The sequence below is a fragment of the Schistocerca gregaria genome, chromosome 2 (genome assembly GCF_023897955.1).
Source record: "Schistocerca gregaria isolate iqSchGreg1 chromosome 2, iqSchGreg1.2, whole genome shotgun sequence".
NCBI lineage: Eukaryota > Metazoa > Arthropoda > Insecta > Orthoptera > Acrididae > Schistocerca > Schistocerca gregaria.
This window is the reverse complement of record NC_064921.1, coordinates 737,887,833-737,910,313: the sequence shown is the minus strand read 5'-3', so window position 1 is coordinate 737,910,313 and position 22,481 is coordinate 737,887,833. Positions and strand designations below refer to the sequence as shown.

General features: G+C 38.8%; 1 protein-coding gene across 1 annotated transcript; it reads left to right on the top strand.

Annotated features, from left to right (window-relative positions):
* Positions 1–427: 427 nt before the first annotated feature.
* On the top strand, positions 428–17,006 carry LOC126334895 (signal recognition particle 9 kDa protein). Its single transcript, XM_049997599.1, has 3 exons — positions 428–662; positions 1,376–1,444; positions 16,162–17,006. Exons 1-3 carry the CDS (start codon positions 591–593, stop codon positions 16,285–16,287), a joined length of 267 nt encoding a protein of 88 aa, XP_049853556.1. The 5' UTR covers positions 428–590; the 3' UTR covers positions 16,288–17,006.
* Positions 17,007–22,481: the final 5,475 nt, after the last annotated feature.

Here is a 22,481-nt window from a genome sequence, read left to right as displayed (position 1 = left end):
GAAATGTAATATGTAGTAATGTCAGCAGGTTAAAGAGAAACCTGTATTTCGCAGCTTGGAAGTAATGCTAACTTTTACGAAAACTTTTGTTATCGTGCCTCTGTCTTGAAAAATTTCATTTGGCGATGTTAGGCTTTTATTACCGCCCTATTTTGTAGTGAATACATTGCAACTAAATATTTCTCTTTCCAAATGAAAGTTTTAGTTAAATGAAGCAACGCACTATAAGCAAAACGTGCATACAAGAGAGGAGTCTATTTTATACCTGTAAGCTTTCGATGTCTGCCACAAGAAAGCGCTTCGAGCTGCAAAACCGAGGCCAGGCTAGCGCAACCGAGTGGTTTACCAGATTGGCAACAAGATTTGTTGTCCTTACACCCAAGCCCACAATCTGTTGAATATTGTCTTTGATCGAGCTCCACTGTGTCTCTCTTTCATTGTGATAGTAAATATCTTTGATCTGCACACATGTCATGTTACACACGAACAGATGTTTATCCAATGAGGTGCATGTGTTGGCGATTTTCTTTGTAGTCCCGGGCTTGAACACGTGAATGATTATCGTGAAAAAAAAGTAGTAGTTTTGAGCAATGACGTATCTGAAGTCCTGGGAAGAGTTTGAAAAACAAGCGGAGAGGTTATATCTCCAGGATCCCATGAAGGTGCTCTTCATGATTATTAAGAATATTTAATTAGTAGTGATTCTTCCCATAGTGAAGACCATTTGACTTATCACGTTAGATGCAGATTATGTACTGTTAAGATGCATTCGTATGTAAGTGTTGTGGTGTTGCTATGTTCCTCTTCTATCTAGCTGTCTGGCTCATATCTTGCCTGCCTTTTTTCCTTCAGTTTCATGTTTGTCATCTCGTAGACAGAAAAAGCCATCGTTTACAGGTTCGCGGCACTGGCCGTTGCATTTGACAGACCGTATTCTGTGAACCCAACGTTTTCTTTTGTTTAGTTTTCGTTTTGTCAGGAAGAGCTCACTAAAAATAAAATGTATTTGAAAGCCAGCAGAATTTTTATTCGTAGAGACAATGCAACAAGATCGTACTTACAGTTGATTTCTTTTGTAGGCACGCCATAATATATATAATTAGCCCAAACTGTAATTAATGAACTTAGAAGTTATTGTCGAGAACTAATATTACTTTAGATTTCGTAATTGCGTTTTCATTATTTAAAACCAGTGCAGAAAACTATGTAATTTCGTAAAGAACTTGCTGCTCCTTGTTTAAATTTCTGGGCTGTATATACTAGCATAGTTTAATAAAACAAAGAATTGACTTGTGTATATTTATTTATCACTGAAGGTCATGAAGATTTCTATACTCTCTTTCCATGATAATATGTATATTGTTTCATATTTTAGGTGCGGTACACAATGAAGTATATACACAAACAAGGGTGCCTGAAAGTGAAGCTGACGGACAATGTTGTTGTAAGCTGATTATCCTTTTTTGCTTAAGATAGTTTTCAATTGTATAATTGTTTTGGAAATATTATTTTACAAATCTGCATTAATATGTGATATTACGAACTATCATAATGGAATTGGGAACATTAGACTTCATACACATTCAAAACTGTCTTATTTTTGCTGAAAATTAGATGCTAGATTTTCAGTTATGGTGCTTCTCCATTGCATTTGTCACATTTGTGTGCTAAACTCCTGGTGTTTGTTTAAAGTAACTTCTGATAATATTGTGACTTTTCACAATACTTGATAAGAGACGTGTTTGTGATGGATGTAATGCTGATTAAAAATTGTAGGGCCAATCTACAGCTAAGTTATGTTTTGTCATTTTAGAGTAATGGAACAAAATTATTTGGTGTAGACAGAAGTAAAGACCATCAGTTATAATTAATTTATGGCAAAGCACCAGTGAAGGCTACATCATTTACAATTTTTATAAAAAATGCTGAATAAAAACTTTTTCCATGCTGTGCTTTAAAATTTGTTTAATCATAACTTTGTACAGAGAAACAGTACACATCATCTTGTGCATTTGCAACTTTTTAGTCCTAGTATTAAGAATAAATAATAGTGAAGCATTTGGAAGGTAATAGTCTGTCACTTAAAGATAACACTCTCAGAAAAAACATACTCTGACAAACTTCAAATTCCCATGATGGTACAGAATCAATTAAATCTCAACCTGATTTTTTGCTGAAATGACGTACTTCATAGCAATCTTAGGTGCAACAAAGAATGGCCTAACTCACTTTATTCATTGGTAAAAAAAACAAAATGAAAATGTGAGTTGCACATACACCTATAGTCAACGCTATGGGGAATTGCTAAATAAAAATGTGTGTTCCTTGAAAAAATTTTCTTAAATATTCATGGTTGACATAGGTAAAAAAAGTAAGAATTTGGGAGTTCAAAAAATTCATTTTTTTTTTACTGTTAAATGCCGCTTTGGTGTAAATAATTAAGACATAGCTTGAAATGGGTGTGGTAATATATCCTTATACTCTTAATGTAAATTAAGAAAACAAATAAAAAAATATGTGAGCAATAATGAGACATTAATATTTTTTATATGTAGGTACTGATATACATCGACATAAAGATTACACAAAGAAGTTTCCTAAACAAATTCATATATAAAGAAAGAACTAGTATTTTTAAAACTTTTCCACCTTGCTGACATTGGTTTTGACACCTTGCTGTAAAAACAAAGTAAATAAACTTAAGGGTGTGAGATAAGATATTTTCGTAGTGCTTATTTTTAACTTCACTGTGCACAGTGACTTTGTAATTATGGGACATCCATCTTACTTATAACCTAGGAGACTAAACAGCATCTTTCCTATTGGGCCATGAAAGGAACTGTGATTCAGCAGAAGAAATGCAGTCAGTCTCAACATAATTCATGTGATGTGGGAAATGTCCTAAGTACCAGATTTTGTCGTATTTGAAAGCCACATATTGCTCAACTAATACCTGTTCCAACACAGCATTTTCACTAGCTACCATAGCAACAGTGGTCCCATTTGCATTTGTTGAATGTTTCTTCATTAACGGTGAGTAGAAAGGCAGTGCAGTCGTATTTGTGGAATAGGCTATTTTCACAAGATAAAAATGTGGTTCAAATTGTTATTTTGATTAACTATAGCATTTGATTAACATATATGGTCAATATTTTCACAAAATATTTGCTATTTTTGTGACATTAAAGCTTAAAAATTGTTAAATATCAAGGTTTGGGCACATGATTGAAAATGCTCTGTTATTGGCTGACGTTCTGGTGATGGCAAAATATGAAGTAGTTACATGTGTGTTATACAAAGGTTAGCTGAGCTGACAAGGCTTTTACGTACTTTTTCTGCAAACAGTTCACCTGTTTAATGATGGAAAATGTAATTACAATTGTGAAGTAAGAACAGAAAGGAATTCTGTGAACGCTGATAGTGGAAATCTAGCGGTAGTTGACGCATTTGTGTTCCACCCTTGCAGTGATATGTGCAATGACAAGATTCTTTTTCTTGCTCCCCGCAACATCATTTGACTCACTCAAAACTAAGGAATTGTAGAACTTTTGTAATTGGAACCATATATTATATCTAATTGTCAACTATCCATCATGAGCTACAACCAAAAGCACAATAAAATTATTCTTGGCAAATATTAGTGCTGATTTCCTCTTTAGAAGATATTTAGCAGAGACACTTTGCCCATCTGGCGCTCAGTGGCGTTATATTTACTTTGCGAACAAACAGTTCACTTTTTGGAAAGCATTGCAAGGAGTGAAGGTATCACCATACTCCCACAGTATAACAAGGTGTAGGATGATGTTTTCTGTACAGCAAGATATAAAAGGCATGTAGCACACATGCAGGTGACAGTCGTTAGGGCTGTGGTGTTGATGAATGTAAACTAACATCAGTGTCCAAAAGAGGCTTGCTTCAGCTTTATGTAAAGTGATGAAACTTCAGAAGTGTGTACAATGAGGATCCTAGCTCAACAGTGCGAAGATAAATGAACATTGTTTGTAATAAAGTAAACTTGTGTGGTCACATTAACTAGAAAATATCTTTTTGAACACGATGTGTGTGAACAGCAATAGTAAATGTGCATGTAAACAGCAAGGAGAAACAATATTCGGTTCCTGTCCAGTGTGGTGAAGTTTTTTAGTTGTGATTTGGTTTTCATAAGAGAATTATTGAGCCATTTTACAAATAAGTTAAAAAAATATTCTTTCCGATTTTATTTGAACCAGTGATTGGTCATCTTATAAAAATGGATGGTCTACTGCTCTAACAACTGAGCTACCAAACATTTTAGCTAGATTTGGCTGACACGATAATTTTCACTAGGACTTTAATTTCACTGAATGATGCTGTTCTTCCTTGTAACATTGGGAAATCACATCTTGGAGGTACATTGTCAACTTCGTAGTGCAACACATTTTTAATTGTGTGTTGACTTGGAGGCAATTTGCTGACACAGTTCAACCACACACATTTTACGCATTTTCTTGTTTTCTGAAGCACTCAAAAACAACTTTTCAGGTGTCAGAGGACTTGAATGGAGCATTTTAGTGAGCTTTCAAATTATTTGAATTTCTTTTCCATGTTTGTAAAAGAACACGGGAATTCAAGAGGAAAAAGGCATATTGGGCATGTAAGATGACATAATCATTTAAGACAGTTTCTAGAAAACATATACACCATTTTCCTCACTGTACTGTCCCTGTGTTAGAAGAAACCTTTATTTGATTTGGTCACCTGTGAACAAACAGACGGCACATTAATGCCATCTGTTTTGTGTACAGCTCTTCCAGATTAACTAAAGTAAGGGTTATAAAGATTATCATCGTTTATCTGATTCTTCTTGTTATCTACCATGACAGAAACATAATCCTTTTTCTAGCATAGTCTCAAACCATTCTCATTTTCGTTAAACATCACCATATTAAGTCTGAAGTCGTGTGTGTGTGTGTGTGTGTGTGTGTGTGTGTGTGTGTGTGTGTGTGTGTGATTTTTAACTCTTGAGTCACGTTGTCGTGCTTTTCTGTGGCTCTGCATCTGCACTATATGGTAAGTAGCAACTATACTTTTCATAATATTATCACTGTCTTGTTTCACAGTTTCCAGTAACTTTTGACCACTCCTGCATTCTGGAGAAAAATTACATCTTTAAAATTTCTTGCTACACACATCATGGGCTCTGTGATACCAAAAGTAGCTGCTACTCTGACAATGCTCCATGAAGGTGGGACATTTGTTGAAACTTGAATCTCTTCGCAGCGGGTTGAAATTTCATTACATCAGAAAAAAAAAGTTTGTACTATTTGCATGGGCATTCCACACAATGCAGGATATTAATATTTTCTCTGTTTCTTCACAGGAGATCAGACTGGATGTAGGTTTCGAGGCACACAGACACAGTGCAGTGAGGGCAATCAGGAACATGATTGTATTTGAATTTCTGGCTTCTACTACTAACACCTTTCTGATGAAGAGATGTTCAACAGGTGCAAATGGGGCCACTGTTCCTATGGGTGCTTGTGAAAATGCTTTGTTAGAACAAGTAAAAGTGGGGCAATATGTGGCTTTCAGATATGACAAACTGCTACATGGGACACATTTCCCAAATATCACATGATTTCAAAGATGTTGATTTCGTGAATCACAATTCCAGGAGAGATGTTGTTTGGGTCCTGTTCTCCTATGTTGTCTGTAGCTCGTGGTCTTGCTGTAGCATTCTCGCTTCCCGAGCACGGGGTCCTGGGTTCGATTCCCGGTGGGGTCAGGGATTTTTCCTGCCTCGATGACTGGGTGTTATTGTGTCATCATCATCATTCGTCCCCATTGCGGTTGGAGGAAGGCAATGGCAAACAACCTTCACTAGGACCTTGCCTAGTAAGGCGGCGCAGGTCTCCCGCGTTGCTCCCCTACGCTCTGTAAAGAAGTATGGGGCTCATCATCATCATCATCTCCAATATTATATGTAAGGTGGGTGGGTGGGTGTGCATGCATGTGTGCATGTATTTTGGCACTTTTGGGCAGTCAATGCCGATGTTATCATTGCTCTTATAAATATTAAAAGAAACGATGGATGTCCCATAATTACAAAGTCACAGTGCGGTTGTATAAACTTGACAATGAGTGCCATGAAAATATCGTATCTGACACTTTTAAGTGTCTTATTTCCAGTGCTGTTTTTCTGGGGGACGTGTACCCCTAAACTTTTTCGGCTCCAAAATCATTTTTTTACGACGTTGAGAACTTGGAAGAGTGCCAAAGATTTACTTCATGGACGTAGTTTTTTATTTAATTTTTTTGTGTTGGTAACTGCAATACGAATGATACCAGTGCAGTTTTTGGTGAGAAAAGCGATGTCATAGACTTTCATGCATTTCGAAGCAGTGGCAGCCGTTCTCGACAACTGAATCGCTGGCAGCCAGTTCGACAAACATGTAGTGCCCTCGCCTGCTAATAATGGGTGATCGATGGTACAGCTAAACGGATATGCGTATGCTCAAATTCCGGGCTACCGATAGATGTCTGTATGGTCCTGCTACATGATGATGTTGATGATGTCATGCCTAAAAGCAGATGAAGCAGACGGGTGGTATTCAATGCTTCAGTTATAAGCAATTTTCGCTGCATTATATCCAATATCGAGGTACCCACGAACATTTTTTTGAAAATAAAAAGCATTGTTTATTTCGTTTTTGGATCAAGAAGTCAAGAAAACCAATGTTGTATACAGAATGGAAGTGTTCAAAAAACACAATTTCCTTTTTATTTGAATTTGTGTAGGAAACTGTTCTTTGCAGAATTTTTATTTCAGTGTATAACGGTATATATGTAAAAGATGGTTAATGTGTCATTTAACAGTGAAATACAACATATACACTACAAAAAAGATTCATAATTGTTTTCAGCTCTCAGCTTCTTACATTTCTGAGACATGTCAACCACAAATATTTTAAGAACAATTTTTCAAGGATTACATTTCGTTGTTATCAGTTCCCTGCAGTGTACTGTGTTGGTGGTATGTATAACTTGCATTTTCATTAAATAAAGTTAGTTAGGATATTCTCCTGTGCACCTAAGATTGCTATGAGGTATGTAAACATTTCAGCAGAAAATCAGGTTGATATTTGATTCTATAACTTCAAGCAAATTTGAAGTTAATCATATTTGACATTTCTTTCCAGCTGTATTCATCTTTTAGTGTTTCAACACTATAGCTAAAGAGTTAGTACACAATATGATATCTGTACTGTTTTCCTGTACAAAAACAGGCTTAAAAATCACAAATTTAAAGCACAAAGTGGAAAAAGCTTCCATGAAGTGGAAAAAAAATCTAAATTATGTGTTCTACATTTTACACATGATATCCAACTTAGTGGACTCCATACTAAATGCATAGAAAGACTGGGGTCCGTAAGCCGACTAATTACTGAGGAAAATGGAGAAATCTATGCCTGACTAATGACTGCATATGCATCCTTGAGCTTCCGAAATGAATTTATCAAAAATGGTTGGTTAGGACAGTGCTATTTGGCTGTTGTACTATTAAGACAAGTAGGTATCCACATCTGAAATGATTCAATTCTGAATTAGTCACCTGTGACGTTACACGGAATGATCAATCATCCTCCTCCTTGAGTCTCTTGATAGAAGATCAAAACTACATGAGATGTGGTTGGAGCTGTAGGAGTGAAATTGCAGTGAATTTTTAGCCCAGTCGGACTGACCCATTTGCCCTATGGGATTACTTTTATTGTGGATGTGGATGCTACATTTTGTTTTGTGCAGTTTGCACAATGTAGTACTGAGTGTTAAAGAGAAAATGAAGAAACATTAGGGGTTGACACCATAATGGTAACAGTTTCATTAGGGATGGAACACACAAAACCTTTAAGAAAAAGCTCATTTCACTTGTACATAAGTTCCCTAATCATAGTGTAATCATTGCAGGAGAATTTTATCATCTAACAGTCAATTGGTATAATAGTAGTCTTGTTACTGGTGGATGTAACAAGATACGCTGTGATATATTATCGAACAGCTTCTCTGAAAACAACCTAGAACAGATATTCAGAATTCCACTCATGATGGAAACATTTAATGGCAACAAACAGGCCTGACCTCTTAGAGGAAGTCCACATCAAAAGTAGTAAGAGTGGCCATGAGGCAGTTGTATCAAGCAATGAAACTCCAGGTAGAATATCCAAGCTGTGGCTAAAAGCTTTATGCAAGTGGCTGTTAATCATGCCTCTCTGCAACCTGACAAATCTTTTCTTTAAGGTTAGGTTAGATTAGTACTTGTTCCATAGATCATGAGTACGACACTTCGTAATGATGTGGAACGTATATATATATAGAAAGAAACTTCCACATGGGAAAAATATATTAAAAACAAAGATTCCAAGACTTACCAATCGGGAAAGTGCCGGCAGACAGGCACATGAACAAAAACACACACACACACACACACACACACACACACACACACACACACACACACACAGAATTGCTAGCTTTCGCAACCGATGGTTGCTTCTTCAGGAAGGAGAGGGAAAGACGAAAGGATGTGGGTTTTAAGGGAGAGGGTAAGGAGTCATTCCAATCCCGGGAGCGGAAAGACTTCCCTTAGGGGAAAAAAAGGACAGATGTACACTCGCGCACACACACACATATATCCATCCGTACATACACAGACACAAGAAGACATATTTAAAGGCCTTTCAATATGTCTTCTTGTGTCTGTGTATGTGCGGATGGATGTGTGTGTGTGTGTGTGTGTGTGTGTGTGTGTGTGTGTGTGTGCGCGAGTGTACATCTGTCCTTTTTTTTCCCCTAAGGGAAGTCTTTCCGCTTCCGGGATTGGAATGACTCCTTACCCTCTCCCTTAAAACCCACATCCTTTCGTCTTTCCCTCTCCTTCCTGAAGAAGCAACCATCGGTTGCGAAAGCTAGCAATTCTCTCTGTGTGTGTGTGTGTGTGTTTTGTTCATGTGCCTGTCTGCCGGCGCTTTCCCGATATATATATATATATATATATATATATAATATTGAGGCTACAGTGAAGATCTCTAGTGCTTTAAACAAGTGTCTGCAGGATGATCTTGGATGAGCTCCAGCAATTATTCTGATTACATGCTTTTGTGCAATGGATACTCTTTTACTCAATGATGAGTTACCCCAGAATATGATGCCATGCAAAAGCAGAGAATGAAAGTAGGTGTGGTAAGCTAATTTACTCAGATGTACATCTCCAAAATTTGCAATGACCCTAATAGCATAAGTAGCTGAACTCAACCATTTCAGCATATCCTCAGTGTGTTTTTTCCAGTTCAACCCCCCATCAATGCAAACACCTAGAAATTTTGAATATTCTACCGGAGCTACCGATTTCTGATCGAAGTCTATATTAATGGTGTCATTCCATTTACTGTGTGCAACTGTTTTGTCAAAGTTTAATGAGTCCATTTGCAGAGAACCACTTAATGATATTTGTAAAACATTGTTTACAGTTTCACCAGTTAATTCTTGTCTGTTGGGTGTGATAGCTATACTTGTATCATCGGCAAAAAGTACCAGCTTTGCATCTTCATGAATATAGAATGGCAAGTCAAATATATATTAAGAACAGCAGAGGACTCAAGACCGAACCTTGCGGCACCCCATTCTTGATTGTTCACCAGGGTTTTTGCATATTATGTGAACTGTTTATTTAAACTTTCTGCACTCTTCCAGTTAGGTATGATGTAAACCATTTGTGCACTATCCCATTCATACCACAGTACTAGAGCTTATCTAGAAGTATTTCATAAGGTCAGTAGCAATCTGTCTTTTTGTAATGTTCAGCAAACCGGACAGAAGCAGTAGTGTCATGTCTCCATGAGGAACTTGGAACTTTTAGCTTAGGATGGGACAGTTCGAGGGAGATCCTCCATGGTATGAAGTCATAGTAAAGAAAATTCTAAAGAAACAGACTACTGGACAATGGGTATAAAATAAAGCATAGGGTTATAGTGAGATGCTGAATCAAACACCTTTTGCTGTCGAGAGAGGACTGTTTGAGTCATTAAATGACTTCCATTCCAGAATATTGTGGAAAAATGTTTCACAAAAGCAAAGGAAATTCTGTTCATACAGTTAGTGGTGTGAAAGCTAGCATCCAGTCTCATGGACAAGACAGGAGCTGAAGTTGATAGTAACAAAGGAAAGGCAAGAAATGCTTAATTGTTTTCAAATGTTTGTTTAAAAAGAAAAAGCAAGAAGTCTTGGCCCAGTTTAATTCTTGTGCCACTGAAAAGTTGAGTGAAATAGATATTAGTGTGAGTGGCTTTAAGAAACAGCAGAAATCATTAAAATTGAACAAAGCCCCAGACCCCAATTGAATCCCTATCAGATTTTACACTCAGTTCCTGGCTGAGATATCCCCTCTGTTAACTACAGTCTATCATAGATCCATCAAACAAAAAACTGTGCCCAGTAACTGGAAGAAACACAGTTCACACTTGGGTACAAGAAGATAGCAGAAGTGTTGTGTGCAGTGCAGCCCTCCATGTCAACCAATATGGATTTAAAGAACTTAGGCCCTGTGAAACACAACTCATACTTTACTCGCATGACCTCCTAAAAGCCATGGATCAATACATTCAAGTACATGCTGTATATGTCAATTTCCAAAAAGCATTTGACTTTGTACAGTACTATGCTTATTATAGGAAGTACAATTGTATGGTGTGTCAGACAAAATTCATGAGTGGAATGAGGATTTCTTGGTAGGGAGGACACAGCATGTTATTGTGGGTGCAGAATCAACAACAGATGTAGAAGTAAGTTCGAATGTATCCCAGTGAAGTGTGTAGGGTCCTTTGCTGTTCATACAGCAGATAATATTAATAGCAATCTCATACTTTTCAGAGATGATGCAGTTACCTACACAAAGTACAGTCTGAACAAAGCTGTACAAATATTCGGTCAGACCGTAATAAGATTTCAAAGTGGTGCAAAGGTTGGCAGCTTGCTTTAAATGTTCAATTATGTAAAACTTTGCACTTCACAAAACAAAAACCATACTATTTGGATATATCAGTGACTCAACATTGGAATTTGTAGACTTATATGATTACCTGTGTGTAATAGTAGGGACATGAAAGAAATGATCACATAGCTTCAGTCATATGTAAAAAATTAGCAGAACTCAATTTACTAGTAGAATACTAGAGAAATGTAATCAGCCTACAAAGGAAATTGCTTAAAAATGACTTGTGTGACCTGTTCTTGAATATTGCTAGTGTGTGGGACCTGTACCAAATAGGACTGGTGGGGGTATTGAATATATAGAGGACAGCATGAATGGTCACAGGTTTGTTTGACGTGCAGGAGTGTCACAGAGATGATGAAAGAACCAAACTGGCAGACTCGCAAAGATTGGGGGAAATACACTTACATATTGCTCACACAGGGATCATGAAGACAATATTATATGGGAATAAAATGTTCTCAGTTTTTGAGCTGTATCTGTCAGAAAAAAATCCTTGAGCGTTTGACAGCTATCTCCATTGTGAATGGGAGTAAAACCATTGACCACCGGGGCTGGCACCACATTTGAGACTACTCCTGCCTCCCTACAAGTGCCAAACATCTGGCTTTGGTCCCTTTCAACATCTGAAACCTGCCCCCATGCTCTACTGAGTATGAGCCTGGTCTGTAATGGAATCCCAGTATGTTAACACATGAGCCAGGCCTCTTGTGTTTTCAAACTGTAGTTTGTGCCTGTTTTACAGACAATGCTCAACTATGGCTGAGTTGTCAAGTTCCATTTGTTTAATATGCCGCTTATGTTCAGTACAATGCTCTGCATCTGTGCAAATTGTCTGACCTATATAAATGCTAGTGCATTTGCAAGGGGCATCATGGACACTAGGCACATGAAGAGTTATGTTGTCTTTAACAGTGCAGCATATCTTGTATCTTTGGAGTGGGCCGAAACACTGGTCTCAATGTCTCTACAGCACACACCTTAACTTTCTGCTCGTTGCCCCACAGTAAAGCAGGAAATCTGCCAGCTTGTCCTCTTTTGCTCATTCACAAGGCATCCTTCAGTGGCACCTGAAAGCATTTGCTGTCTTCCATCTCAGTAGGAAATTTAATGTTGGGGTAAAGTGCTGCAGTGCATTTTCAGTGTGAGGCCTCATCAGAAATGTCATTAACATATCTTAGGAAGTAAGATGATTGCAATGCTAGAGAGTTCAGAGCCTGCTCCTCAAAGTGCTGCATGAAGAAATTCGCAACTGTGTGAGACTCTGGTGATGCCATTGCTGTGCCATCAGTCATTTCATAGTATTCATCGTGATATAAGAACATGGCAAACAACTTGACGGTTATAGGTGGAAATTGTTGGACCAAAAGACCCAATGTGTCTTTTACTGTTACTTCCTTTTTATTGAGACATGCCACTGCAAAAGATTCAAAGGACAAAGATTAGATTATAGTATGTGCAGAGGAATACTTGAATGGGATGGAAGCCTTAATAACTGGTACAGTGGGACATATCCTCTGACGCGTACTTCACACATTTTTGCAGGGTATAGATGTAAATGTAGCCAAGCTGCTGGGCATGTTTGTCTAACTGTATTTACATCATGGCACATGTTATGTGGTATTTATTTAATTATTAAGTTACTGAAGCTGATAGTGCTGTATTGTAAATTTATTAATACATTCACAAAAATTAACCAATTCTGTATTGCAGGGAAAAATTTGTGCTGTTAATGTTCCATGAGTTGCCTTCTACTGACTTAAATATGATCAGTTATCGGAAATTTCTCATATCATGTGAAATCTTTTGTATCTATGCTACTTTAGCACAGTAAGTTCAAAACAGAACTGAAGTAATTCAGGTTTTTTATGACCTGATGTAGAATCTAGGAGGTAAAGCAAAAAGTAAGATTTTCTACACAAAACATTGACCTTTGAGCACATGGTCTAAAGCCTTGAGCTTTGTATTAGAAAATAATAATATTGAAGTGCAGACATGAACCAAACTAAACTTTCCTCCCTTTGGTAACCATCTTTTGTGTTGTGGTCAATTCTTTTTCAAAATTACACTTACTCACATAATGGATTACTGTTCATGTGGACCAGAGATCTTATTTGCATTTACAACAAAAATGCCATTCACCTCACCTCAGTTTGAATGACTGACTTTTTCCACACAGGTTTTCTATCTTTGCTACATATAATTTCATGCAGTTGTGTGAAGAGTTATCTAACTCAGATAAAAGTTAAAATCTTTTGCAAAAATGCCATCTGTAATCCAGTAACACAATGTAATATTGCTTACACTAAATGATGTACACTGGGATTCAGAAAAAATGTGCAAAAGTTGCCACACTTTTGATCAGGTCATCCACATTTTGGCAGCTTCACTTTCAGAATGGTTAAAACAAAACTTGTATGGAACTCTACAAACACATTTATTACAGCTTCATTCTGCCAGTTACACCATTGTTTTCAATCCCTGAACATACTTGAATTGTTTCACTGTTTACATGAAATCTTAACTGTTGGGTTGCACATCACTTAATGCTCTGTGTTTTCGTCGGCATTTCGGTAGCACGTATTGGAAGTCTTCGTAGCAATCGGAAAAAAATTCGTATAGTTGACCACCTGTGCTGCAAGGTTACGTAATATGCAGAATATATTGTAGCTTGAACAGGAGTCAAAAGTCGGCTCCATAGTTATTTGAAATTAACAGAAAAAGAAAGAACAGTTTGCCTCTTTCTGTCATACAATGTTAAGACGTGACAGTATTGTGACTCGTAATGTACCATAGGGGAGGTGGTGAGTTGGAGACACACAACAAAAAGACTGCTAAACAAGTAAGATTTTTGTCAAAAGGCCTTCCTGTGTGTGAGCGCGCGCGGCTGCGTGCGTGCGCGCGGCTGCGTGCGTGCGCGCGGCTGCGTGCGTGCGCGCGGCTGCGTGCGTGCGCGCGGCTGCGTGCGTGCGCGCGGCTGCGTGCGTGCGCGCGGCTGCGTGCGTGCGCGCGGCTGCGTGCGTGCGCGCGGCTGCGTGCGTGCGCGCGGCTGCGTGCGTGCGTGCGCGCGGCTGCGTGCGTGCGTGCGCGCGGCTGCGTGCGTGCGCGCGCGCGGCTGCGTGCGTGCGTGCGCGCGGCTGCGTGCGTGCGTGCGCGCGGCTGCGTGCGTGCGTGCGCGCGGCTGCGTGCGTGCGTGCGCGCGGCTGCGTGCGTGCGTGCGCGCGGCTGCGTGCGTGCGTGCGCGCGGCTGCGTGCGTGCGTGCGCGCGGGTGCGTGCGTGCGTGCGCGCGGCTGCGTGCGTGCGTGCGCGCGGCTGCGTGCGTGCGTGCGCGCGGCTGCGTGCGTGCGTGCGCGCGGCTGCGTGCGTGCGTGCGCGCGGCTGCGTGCGTGCGTGCGCGCGGCTGCGTGCGTGCGTGCGCGCGGCTGCGTGCGTGCGTGCGCGCGGCTGCGTGCGTGCGCGCGCGCGGCTGCGTGCGTGCGCGCGCGCGGCTGCGTGCGTGCGCGCGCGGCTGCGTGCGTGCGCGCGCGCGCGCGGTTGTGTGTGAGCGCGCGTGTACTGTCTCAGACTGTCAATGCCAATTCTAAACTGGATTTTCAAAATGTTAAGAAGTTGTTGTTTATCAGTGAGCACCTCTTTCCATCAAATATTAGGCAAAATAGCCTTTTATAGTACACATCTGTTGTGTGATCTGCCCGCTCTTGAAATTTCTAATTTTTATTTTTCAGTAGTAGTTTTCCTCTGTCCATTCTTTCATGGTGTTTATTCCAATCCAAACAATCGTCTCCTGTTCCATTGAGACAGCATATTTGTAATTCTTCTCATATTGTTTCGTTTATAATTGTACCTGTTCTCCTACAGTCCTTTACATTTTTAAGAAATGACCTTTCTTGTACCAGAACACTATATTGTATAGTAAAATTGTTCCTCTGTTGTGGATACATACTCGCTAGTGACATTCAGGGATATCCGTATCTTCCTTACTTTCACTGTGCCAATAAACTGTTTTTGCCTTTTTTGTGTCTGTGCATGAAATAGGCTAATGTGGATTTTAATTTATAACAAGTGACGAAACAGTTCGTAATTACTCTAAAAACTACACAAGATGATCCAAAACAATATTAATCATGTTTGCTCAGGTGTTACTATTATTTAGATAAACAAATATTAATGATATTTTTCAAGCAAGGAAACAGTCATGATTGGACACAATAAATGAAGCAAGTACTGAGTATGATGGGAGATGGAGTAGAAGCCAGATCACCACAGGGAAAGGGCTTGAGATACAGTGTGTTGTTTGTATTCTTTAGATGAATGTAAAGCATTCACGGCAAGTTTAAACTTTGCTCCATGTTGAGAGCCAAATCCAAACACTTACAGGGAGTAACTAGTGGCTAGTCAAAACTTTGATGTATGAGCGCCATAGGCTAATCACTCATTTAAAGCACTGGCTTGGAAGAGACTGGTGCCTGGGGAAGCTGCAGTACATCATTTTTCCTTCTTCCTGCTCATAATTTCACAGTTGTTTGTGTTCCTCTCTCCCTCCTCACCGCTTAACTTCTACCCAGTGGCATGTCCTTCCTCTCCTTGTCCTGTTTTGTTTTGTTCCCTTTCTCCAACACTCGATGTCCCCTATTCTGTGACTCATTCATTGGGTATATGGTCACTCTAATACATAGTCCACCACCATAGCTAAGTGGTCAACATGGCAGAAAGCCATGTGACGGACCTGGTTTTGATACCCTGCCAGGTCGGAAATTTTCTGTGCTTGGGGGCTGGGTGGTGTGTTGCCTTGATATCATTTCATCCTATTGTCACGGAAGTGACTTGCACCATTCAGCTAGGATTGCAGCTGGTGCGGCTCCCAGCCTAGCCATGTGTGTGTGTGTGTGTGTGTGTGTGTGTGTGTGTGTGTGTGTGTGTGTGTGTGTGTGTGTGTGTGTGCGCGCGCTCTTTCTGCACACACTAGCAGTCTGAATCCAAACATTTCTACATATTTAAACTTTCATGGAGGTTTTGGATCAGTTTTTAATATTTGTGTACACACCAGTGTTATTGATTGTTGTTTTATCTTCCTGTTTAAATATTTTATATTTGATTTTGTTGTGCACATATTTGAGTAACTATTTTTTTGTTTCAGTGCCTTCAGTACAAAACAGAAATACAACAAGACTTAAAGAAAATGGAGAAGTTTATCAACAATCTAATGCGACATATGGCATCAAAAGAACAGAGAGCAGTTGACAATACAGCAGTTGGCTGCTGAAAGTGTTGTGCCTTGTTCCCATTAGCCAGTTCAATGAAAGGGTTTTGCTTCTGCTGTCAGACTATAAATATAATGCTAAGACATTTCACATGATTTAAAAAACAGAATAAGAAGTCCAAAAACTTAATTCTATTAATTCAGATACTCATATAAAGGATCATAAATCAAATACCATGTTATAAAGAATACATTAGGTAATGACCTATCGTCCCATAGATTATTGATGCTTCTACTGCTTGTCTGATGCAGAAGCAACATCCATTGTATGAGCTGAGTGCATTTGTCAGTATTGATGTTTTAATGCCACTGACTTTTTATGTGGACACTTGACAAAACAACAATGGACAAGAAAAAATGACATGTTAAACATTTGTGTGTGTGTATGTAAAGGAAAATGTGTTCTGAAGTGACTAGACTCTCTGCTGCAAAGAATAAAGAAGTGGCTACTTTGAAGATACTGGGACAGTAAATGAGTAATTCATCAGGGCTGGCCACAATCCCATTTAGATATAATTTACACCAAACTTCTGTGTTCATTAAATAGTTAAACCACAAATGTGCAGAAAAACAAATGTCATCGTTTGCTGTGTTCTCTGGACTTGTAATTTAAATGAGGTAGCTATAACAAATATTGTGCCTTACGTGGGGAAACACAGCATGTAAAACTGAATGTGAACTTTAATTGGAAATTATATTAAATTTTTGTTTACTGAAGACAATTATGAAAATGAGCAATTAATTTATATTACAAACTGAATACCTATCCTATGATGATTAACGCTCTATGAATAATTTGTTTTTAAAATTAGTGATATGTGCCTGCTTCATACTGCAGTGATTATGGTGTGTAAAGGTCATTATGATCCTCTATCAAATTATCTATTAACTTTATCATTTGTGAAGATTTTACAGCATTAATAATCTCCTGTTAAGTTCCCTGTTTGCTATTAAAGTATCTCAAGTATGTATAGCTCTATTAAGTTAGAGAATTAATGCACATTGAACACCCTTCTTGGAAAATGCTTCATTTGTCAGAAATTGTAGGCAACTCGTATCTCTCTTCCACACCATAAGAGTTCATAGTGCAAGTGAAACTGCAATTCTAATGGCAATAGAAGGTGCTGGATGATGAAAATAGAGCAGTGTTGTCTCGCACTTTTAATGGAAAGTATAGACACAGTAACTGTTACAAAATAGGATTTACTTTGGATGATTGTGACATTTTTCTTAGCAAAATTTCAAGAGCAGCCACATAGGTGAACAGAGTAAATTACCTAGATAAAAGCTGCAAAGGACAGAGCTACTAATGAAGAAATTTCTTTCATAAAAAAGTAAAAAGTAAATTTAAGATTTTGTAGGGTTGCACCATAGAGTAATACAACCATTAAAATTTTTTATGTGCAAGTTCAGAATCTAAAATTCTTCAGTGTCTGCTACCTAGCACAAAACATATCATAATTATTGCACATTTCAGAAAATTTGTAGAATAATTGCTATAACCAGCACTTCATTGCCAATTGCTAAGGTGCTGGATGGATGTTGGCTATGGCTGTAGATGTGTGTTACCTCTGACAACTTCCTCAGAAAGAATTGATTTTGGTCATGATTATTCAGTGTGGTATATGGATTAACCAAGGGAGAGTTTATCCCTATCTGCTTTATGTAGGAAGGATTAATAACTTAAAAGCCCTGAGCAGAAAGGGGAGTTTTCCATTGCCTTCCATAATTCTATAGACACTAACTTGACTGGTTACAAGAAGTTTCTCATCCTCACCACATGACAGAGGATACAGAAGTTGTATCAACATTTTCAAAAGTGAATTGCCAGTCACAATTGCTTCATTGAAGAAGAGTGAATTTTTTCCTTGAACACGACACAATGGATCCCCGCTGTTTCAGTATTGTATCTTGTTGCTTCATTCGTCATGTTTAGATATTGAAGCACTTTCACCAATGTATCTTTTTACGGTTTCCAAAAAACAAATAAAACCATGAAAATTATCATGCAAAACTCCTGCTAAGATGTTATTGTGAAGCCAATTTACTTTCAAAGGCCAAATCTTGCATGTTCGTCTGAATATTCAGGCAATTTACACACTTAAACCAAAGTTTGGAATATAATAGTGTTTACTCCAATGATTTCTTGTTGTACGCTGACAGAGGTTTGTACAATGCCTTATGAACAAAATAAACATGATTCCCTCTCTCTCTCCCCCCCCCCCTCCCCCCCAGTCTATAACTTGAAAACAAAAACAGTGAAATTCTTTATCTCGGTGATCAATATCAGTCTTTAGCAGTGTGTCCTCCCTGCACGCAAATGAGCTCATCCACTCTGCAAGGCAGGCTCTGGATGAGACCATCAAATTAATATTGGGGTATGAGGTCCCACTTGTCAGTGGCAGCTTGTGTGAGGCTGAAGATTAAGTGGATTTGGACACTGTGCAATGGCCACCTTCAACAGGTCCCATGCATGCTCAGTTGCATTCATGTCGGCACAGTACTGGCCAATTCATTAGGTTTATGTTGCATCTTCCACAATACCGAGACGTTAGAGTACGGTGGATTCATGCATTGTCATCAACTAGGATGAAGTTTTCACTGACCCCACATTTACATGGTCTTAAAATTGCTTGTAGGATCTCTCGGAGTCATATTGCTGTAGATGACAATTAGAGGTGGTCTGATTGTCTCATCATTATTGCCACCCAGAACACGACACTTCCACCTGCAAATGAGTGGACTTCATGAGCGTATCAGCATTCCTAGTGTCATCTAGCACTTCTCAAAACCATAACACATCTAGCATCCGATCGCTAACCAGTCCAGGCCTCATCAGGAAACTTGACATTACTCCATTCTGGAATGGTAACTGTTGATGTGCAAGAGCCCAGGTCCTTCGATTGTGATGGATCCACTGGTACAGTGCTAAACTTCTCATTGGTCTTTTGGAATGAAGACCACCCTGAGGCACACTTCTGCACACTGCCTGGTCTGAGATAAGAATTCCTGTTGCCTGGGAGAAGTCATAAAGTCAACAGCTGAAGGAAGTGATCCAGCATTGCTGTTGTCATACGAGGGTGCCCAGTGTGAGGTCCATCGCTCACATTTCCCATCTGTCTGTACTTTCTGCAAATCACTTTGTGTGATGTATAACTGATCGACAACTTCTTTCTGTGTTTGACTTACTGAAAGTAAAGCTTCCATTCTGACTCTATCAAAGAGTTGTATGCCTCTACGTGGCATGTTACTGCAATGCTGAACACACACTGAATGAATCTGTTGTTGACACTGGACTGCTAGCAGTGTGCTGCTGCGGCAGCAGCATGTTTCCCAGACAGGGAAATGGCCACAAAGCTTGCTGGTAGTAAATACCATCCAGTGTATAGGCTCTTCACTGGATAATGCATGAAGTGCAGAGGTTAATGAGGCTTCTATTATTGCAGACTAAAATTTGTGATAGTATTCCAAACTTTTGTTGAGCAGTGTAGTTAGGTACCTACCAAAATAGGTAGTTAGCTCTATTTATTAATTTAAGTATTCAAGTAGGTAATTTATAGTTTTGTATTTTTATAGTGCTCATACGAGGAGTATCTTAAAAGGGGGAAAAGCATGGAAAACATTAAGGAAGTGGAGTTACTGAAGAGAAAGAACAGAGTGGTGCCCCTATTAGCCATGAAGTGTACAGTTGACACATGAATGGCGAACCATCCCTGTCACTCCTAATACAATTTTTCGTCAAAACCCTTTCCATATGAAATCACAACAGCAGCTCAAGTCATACTTTGCCTTTCATTTAGACCCATATCCATAACTCTGTCTTGAGCACTATTCCATCATCATTAAGAAATCAGCCCTCATTAAAGTGTTCAATCCAGTCAATGTCCAATTTACCAGCAACTTTGCCCTTGACAGTATGTTCTTATTAAACTGAGTTGTGTGAAATACTAATGAAATGTTTTTTCTCCTGCCTAGAAAAGTACATGAACTGTCAAACTATTTGTTCCAGTTGTGGTGTAGTTTTTGATGCATAGCCTGAGAAAACCATAAAATCTGCTGAATATCGCAAAGAGCCCATGTGTCATCAGCTTCTGTTTTATTTGATGAGACAATGTCATCAGCTATGCCAAATGAACGTTTTTTACTAAACTGACTTAATAAGAAATGTCTCGTATCAATGTTGGCGAAAATTATGTAGTGAAGGGCATCACGGCAAACAGGCCATTATTGAGGATGCAGACACCTTGTGTCCACAGCAGGGGGCAACATCTTCATTATCGTGCAAGATACTAATTTTTTGGTCCTGCTGACTGACCATATAGCTAACAGTAGTGAGCAGGAAGAACCTGTCACCATCATCATCCTTATGAAACCTGGAAAAGGCAACCAAAACTTATTCCTTTACACTCCCAACAGTTCTAAGCTCTCTGAAGTAGACAAAGTGTCATTTGATCCTAATACCACTCCTGACAAGGTCACTTACACAAAAGTGAAGTTTACTGTGTGTGTGGTTGGGTGGTAGCTCCAAACATTTGAATGAAATTCATCTGTAACTCTTCCACAGAGCTTAATTGACAAATAACTTCAGTTTGCCAAGTTTGCCTTCTGCTGAAGCCACTGCTTGTCAGCTGTCCCTCAGGTTCTACATGCATTTTCAGATCTGGAGGAACAATCGAATGCATCCTCAGAAAAGGGGATAGAAGACCACAAAAATGGTCTGATCCTCACTGTAATCCGTCAACAAGTGCCCTAGGAACTGCTCAACACAGTACCCCAAACTCACAAGAAGTATTGACAAGTGGCTTTTTCTTGCAGGAAAGTATCTATAAAGTGCTCAGCTATATGAGTGAGTGCAAAGGACTTGCATGCTTTAACTCTCTAATAGAAGAGGACATCTTCGTTCATTCGACACAAATTGATGAGATTGACATCGTTGAGGAGGGAATATCCCGTGTTGGAAGAAGACAAAGAATTGTATGATATTTCCTCCCCAGGGCTATCTTCTGCAAAATACAGAACAATAACTGCTTAAAGAATATTTTTAAAAAAAAATTAATTAATTTTATATTGTAATGAAAGTATTTTTCCATTAATGAAACCTTCAATTTGACATCGTTTTTTAAAAACATTTATTATCTTCGACTGACATGGTAATTAAATAACACACAGTACTAACTACTTAGGTTGGTAGGTATATAATATTTGAATGAATGTGGATAATTGAGCCTTCCAAAGTAATCAGACTTTACAATAATATGTTAGCAACAAAAGTTTTTATTTGTTTCTTTGCAAAGAAGTAAAAGTATTTTAAAACTTAGCTCTTTTCACACATAATTTGACGCTCTACAACTTTCATCCATGACACTGTTCATTTGGAATAGCTGTATTTGAGGTACAGGTATTAGAGCATTATCATAACTTACTTTCCTGCCAAGTTGGTAAAAACTGCTGATTTCTGACAATCAATTGGACCTAAATGACTAAGCCAAATAAAACTTTAAAGTAAATTTATGCTCTTTGATTTTGGTGTCTTGAAAATTTTCTGTAGGATGTATCGTTTTTCAGTTGTAAGCAAAATATTGTGGCTTTTCGACCCTCAAAAGTTTAGCACAAGCTAGAAATCGTCGCAAACTCATTTGACTTTTATTTGCAATGCCTTTTGTCGATTAAAATTATTTCCAGTTTGTGCATATTTATGGGCCAGCAAAAGTCTAATTTGCCTGTACTCCATATTTACGCATTGGTCTGGGCCCACGGTGACAAATTTTTGACCAAAAAACTTAATGTGCGCCTAGAAACAAAAACTAGTACCGATGGTTGCGAGAATTCTCATTAGTGAGAGGGAAACTGTAGGTACACGGACAAAGATGTGTGGACCATGGACAGACACGTCTGTGGCATCGTGCATCTAGCAACACTGCCCCTGTGATGTTTTTGTGTGGTTAAGCCAGTGAACTAAGTATCATGTATTGCAGTAATTGGGCTACGCACGGACACACAGGATTTAATAAGTTATCATTTTTGGTTTGCATGTTGGTGTTTCGATTGCTGTTGACTTATTTTTTATTGGTCGTTTTAACGGTTGCTATTCGAGTCTACATATTCTCATTTGGAGATAGTACGCTAGTCGGGGTTTGAAGAAGATCCACAGTGACCAACATCACTGTACTCACGAACTGACAAATGCGATCAACTGT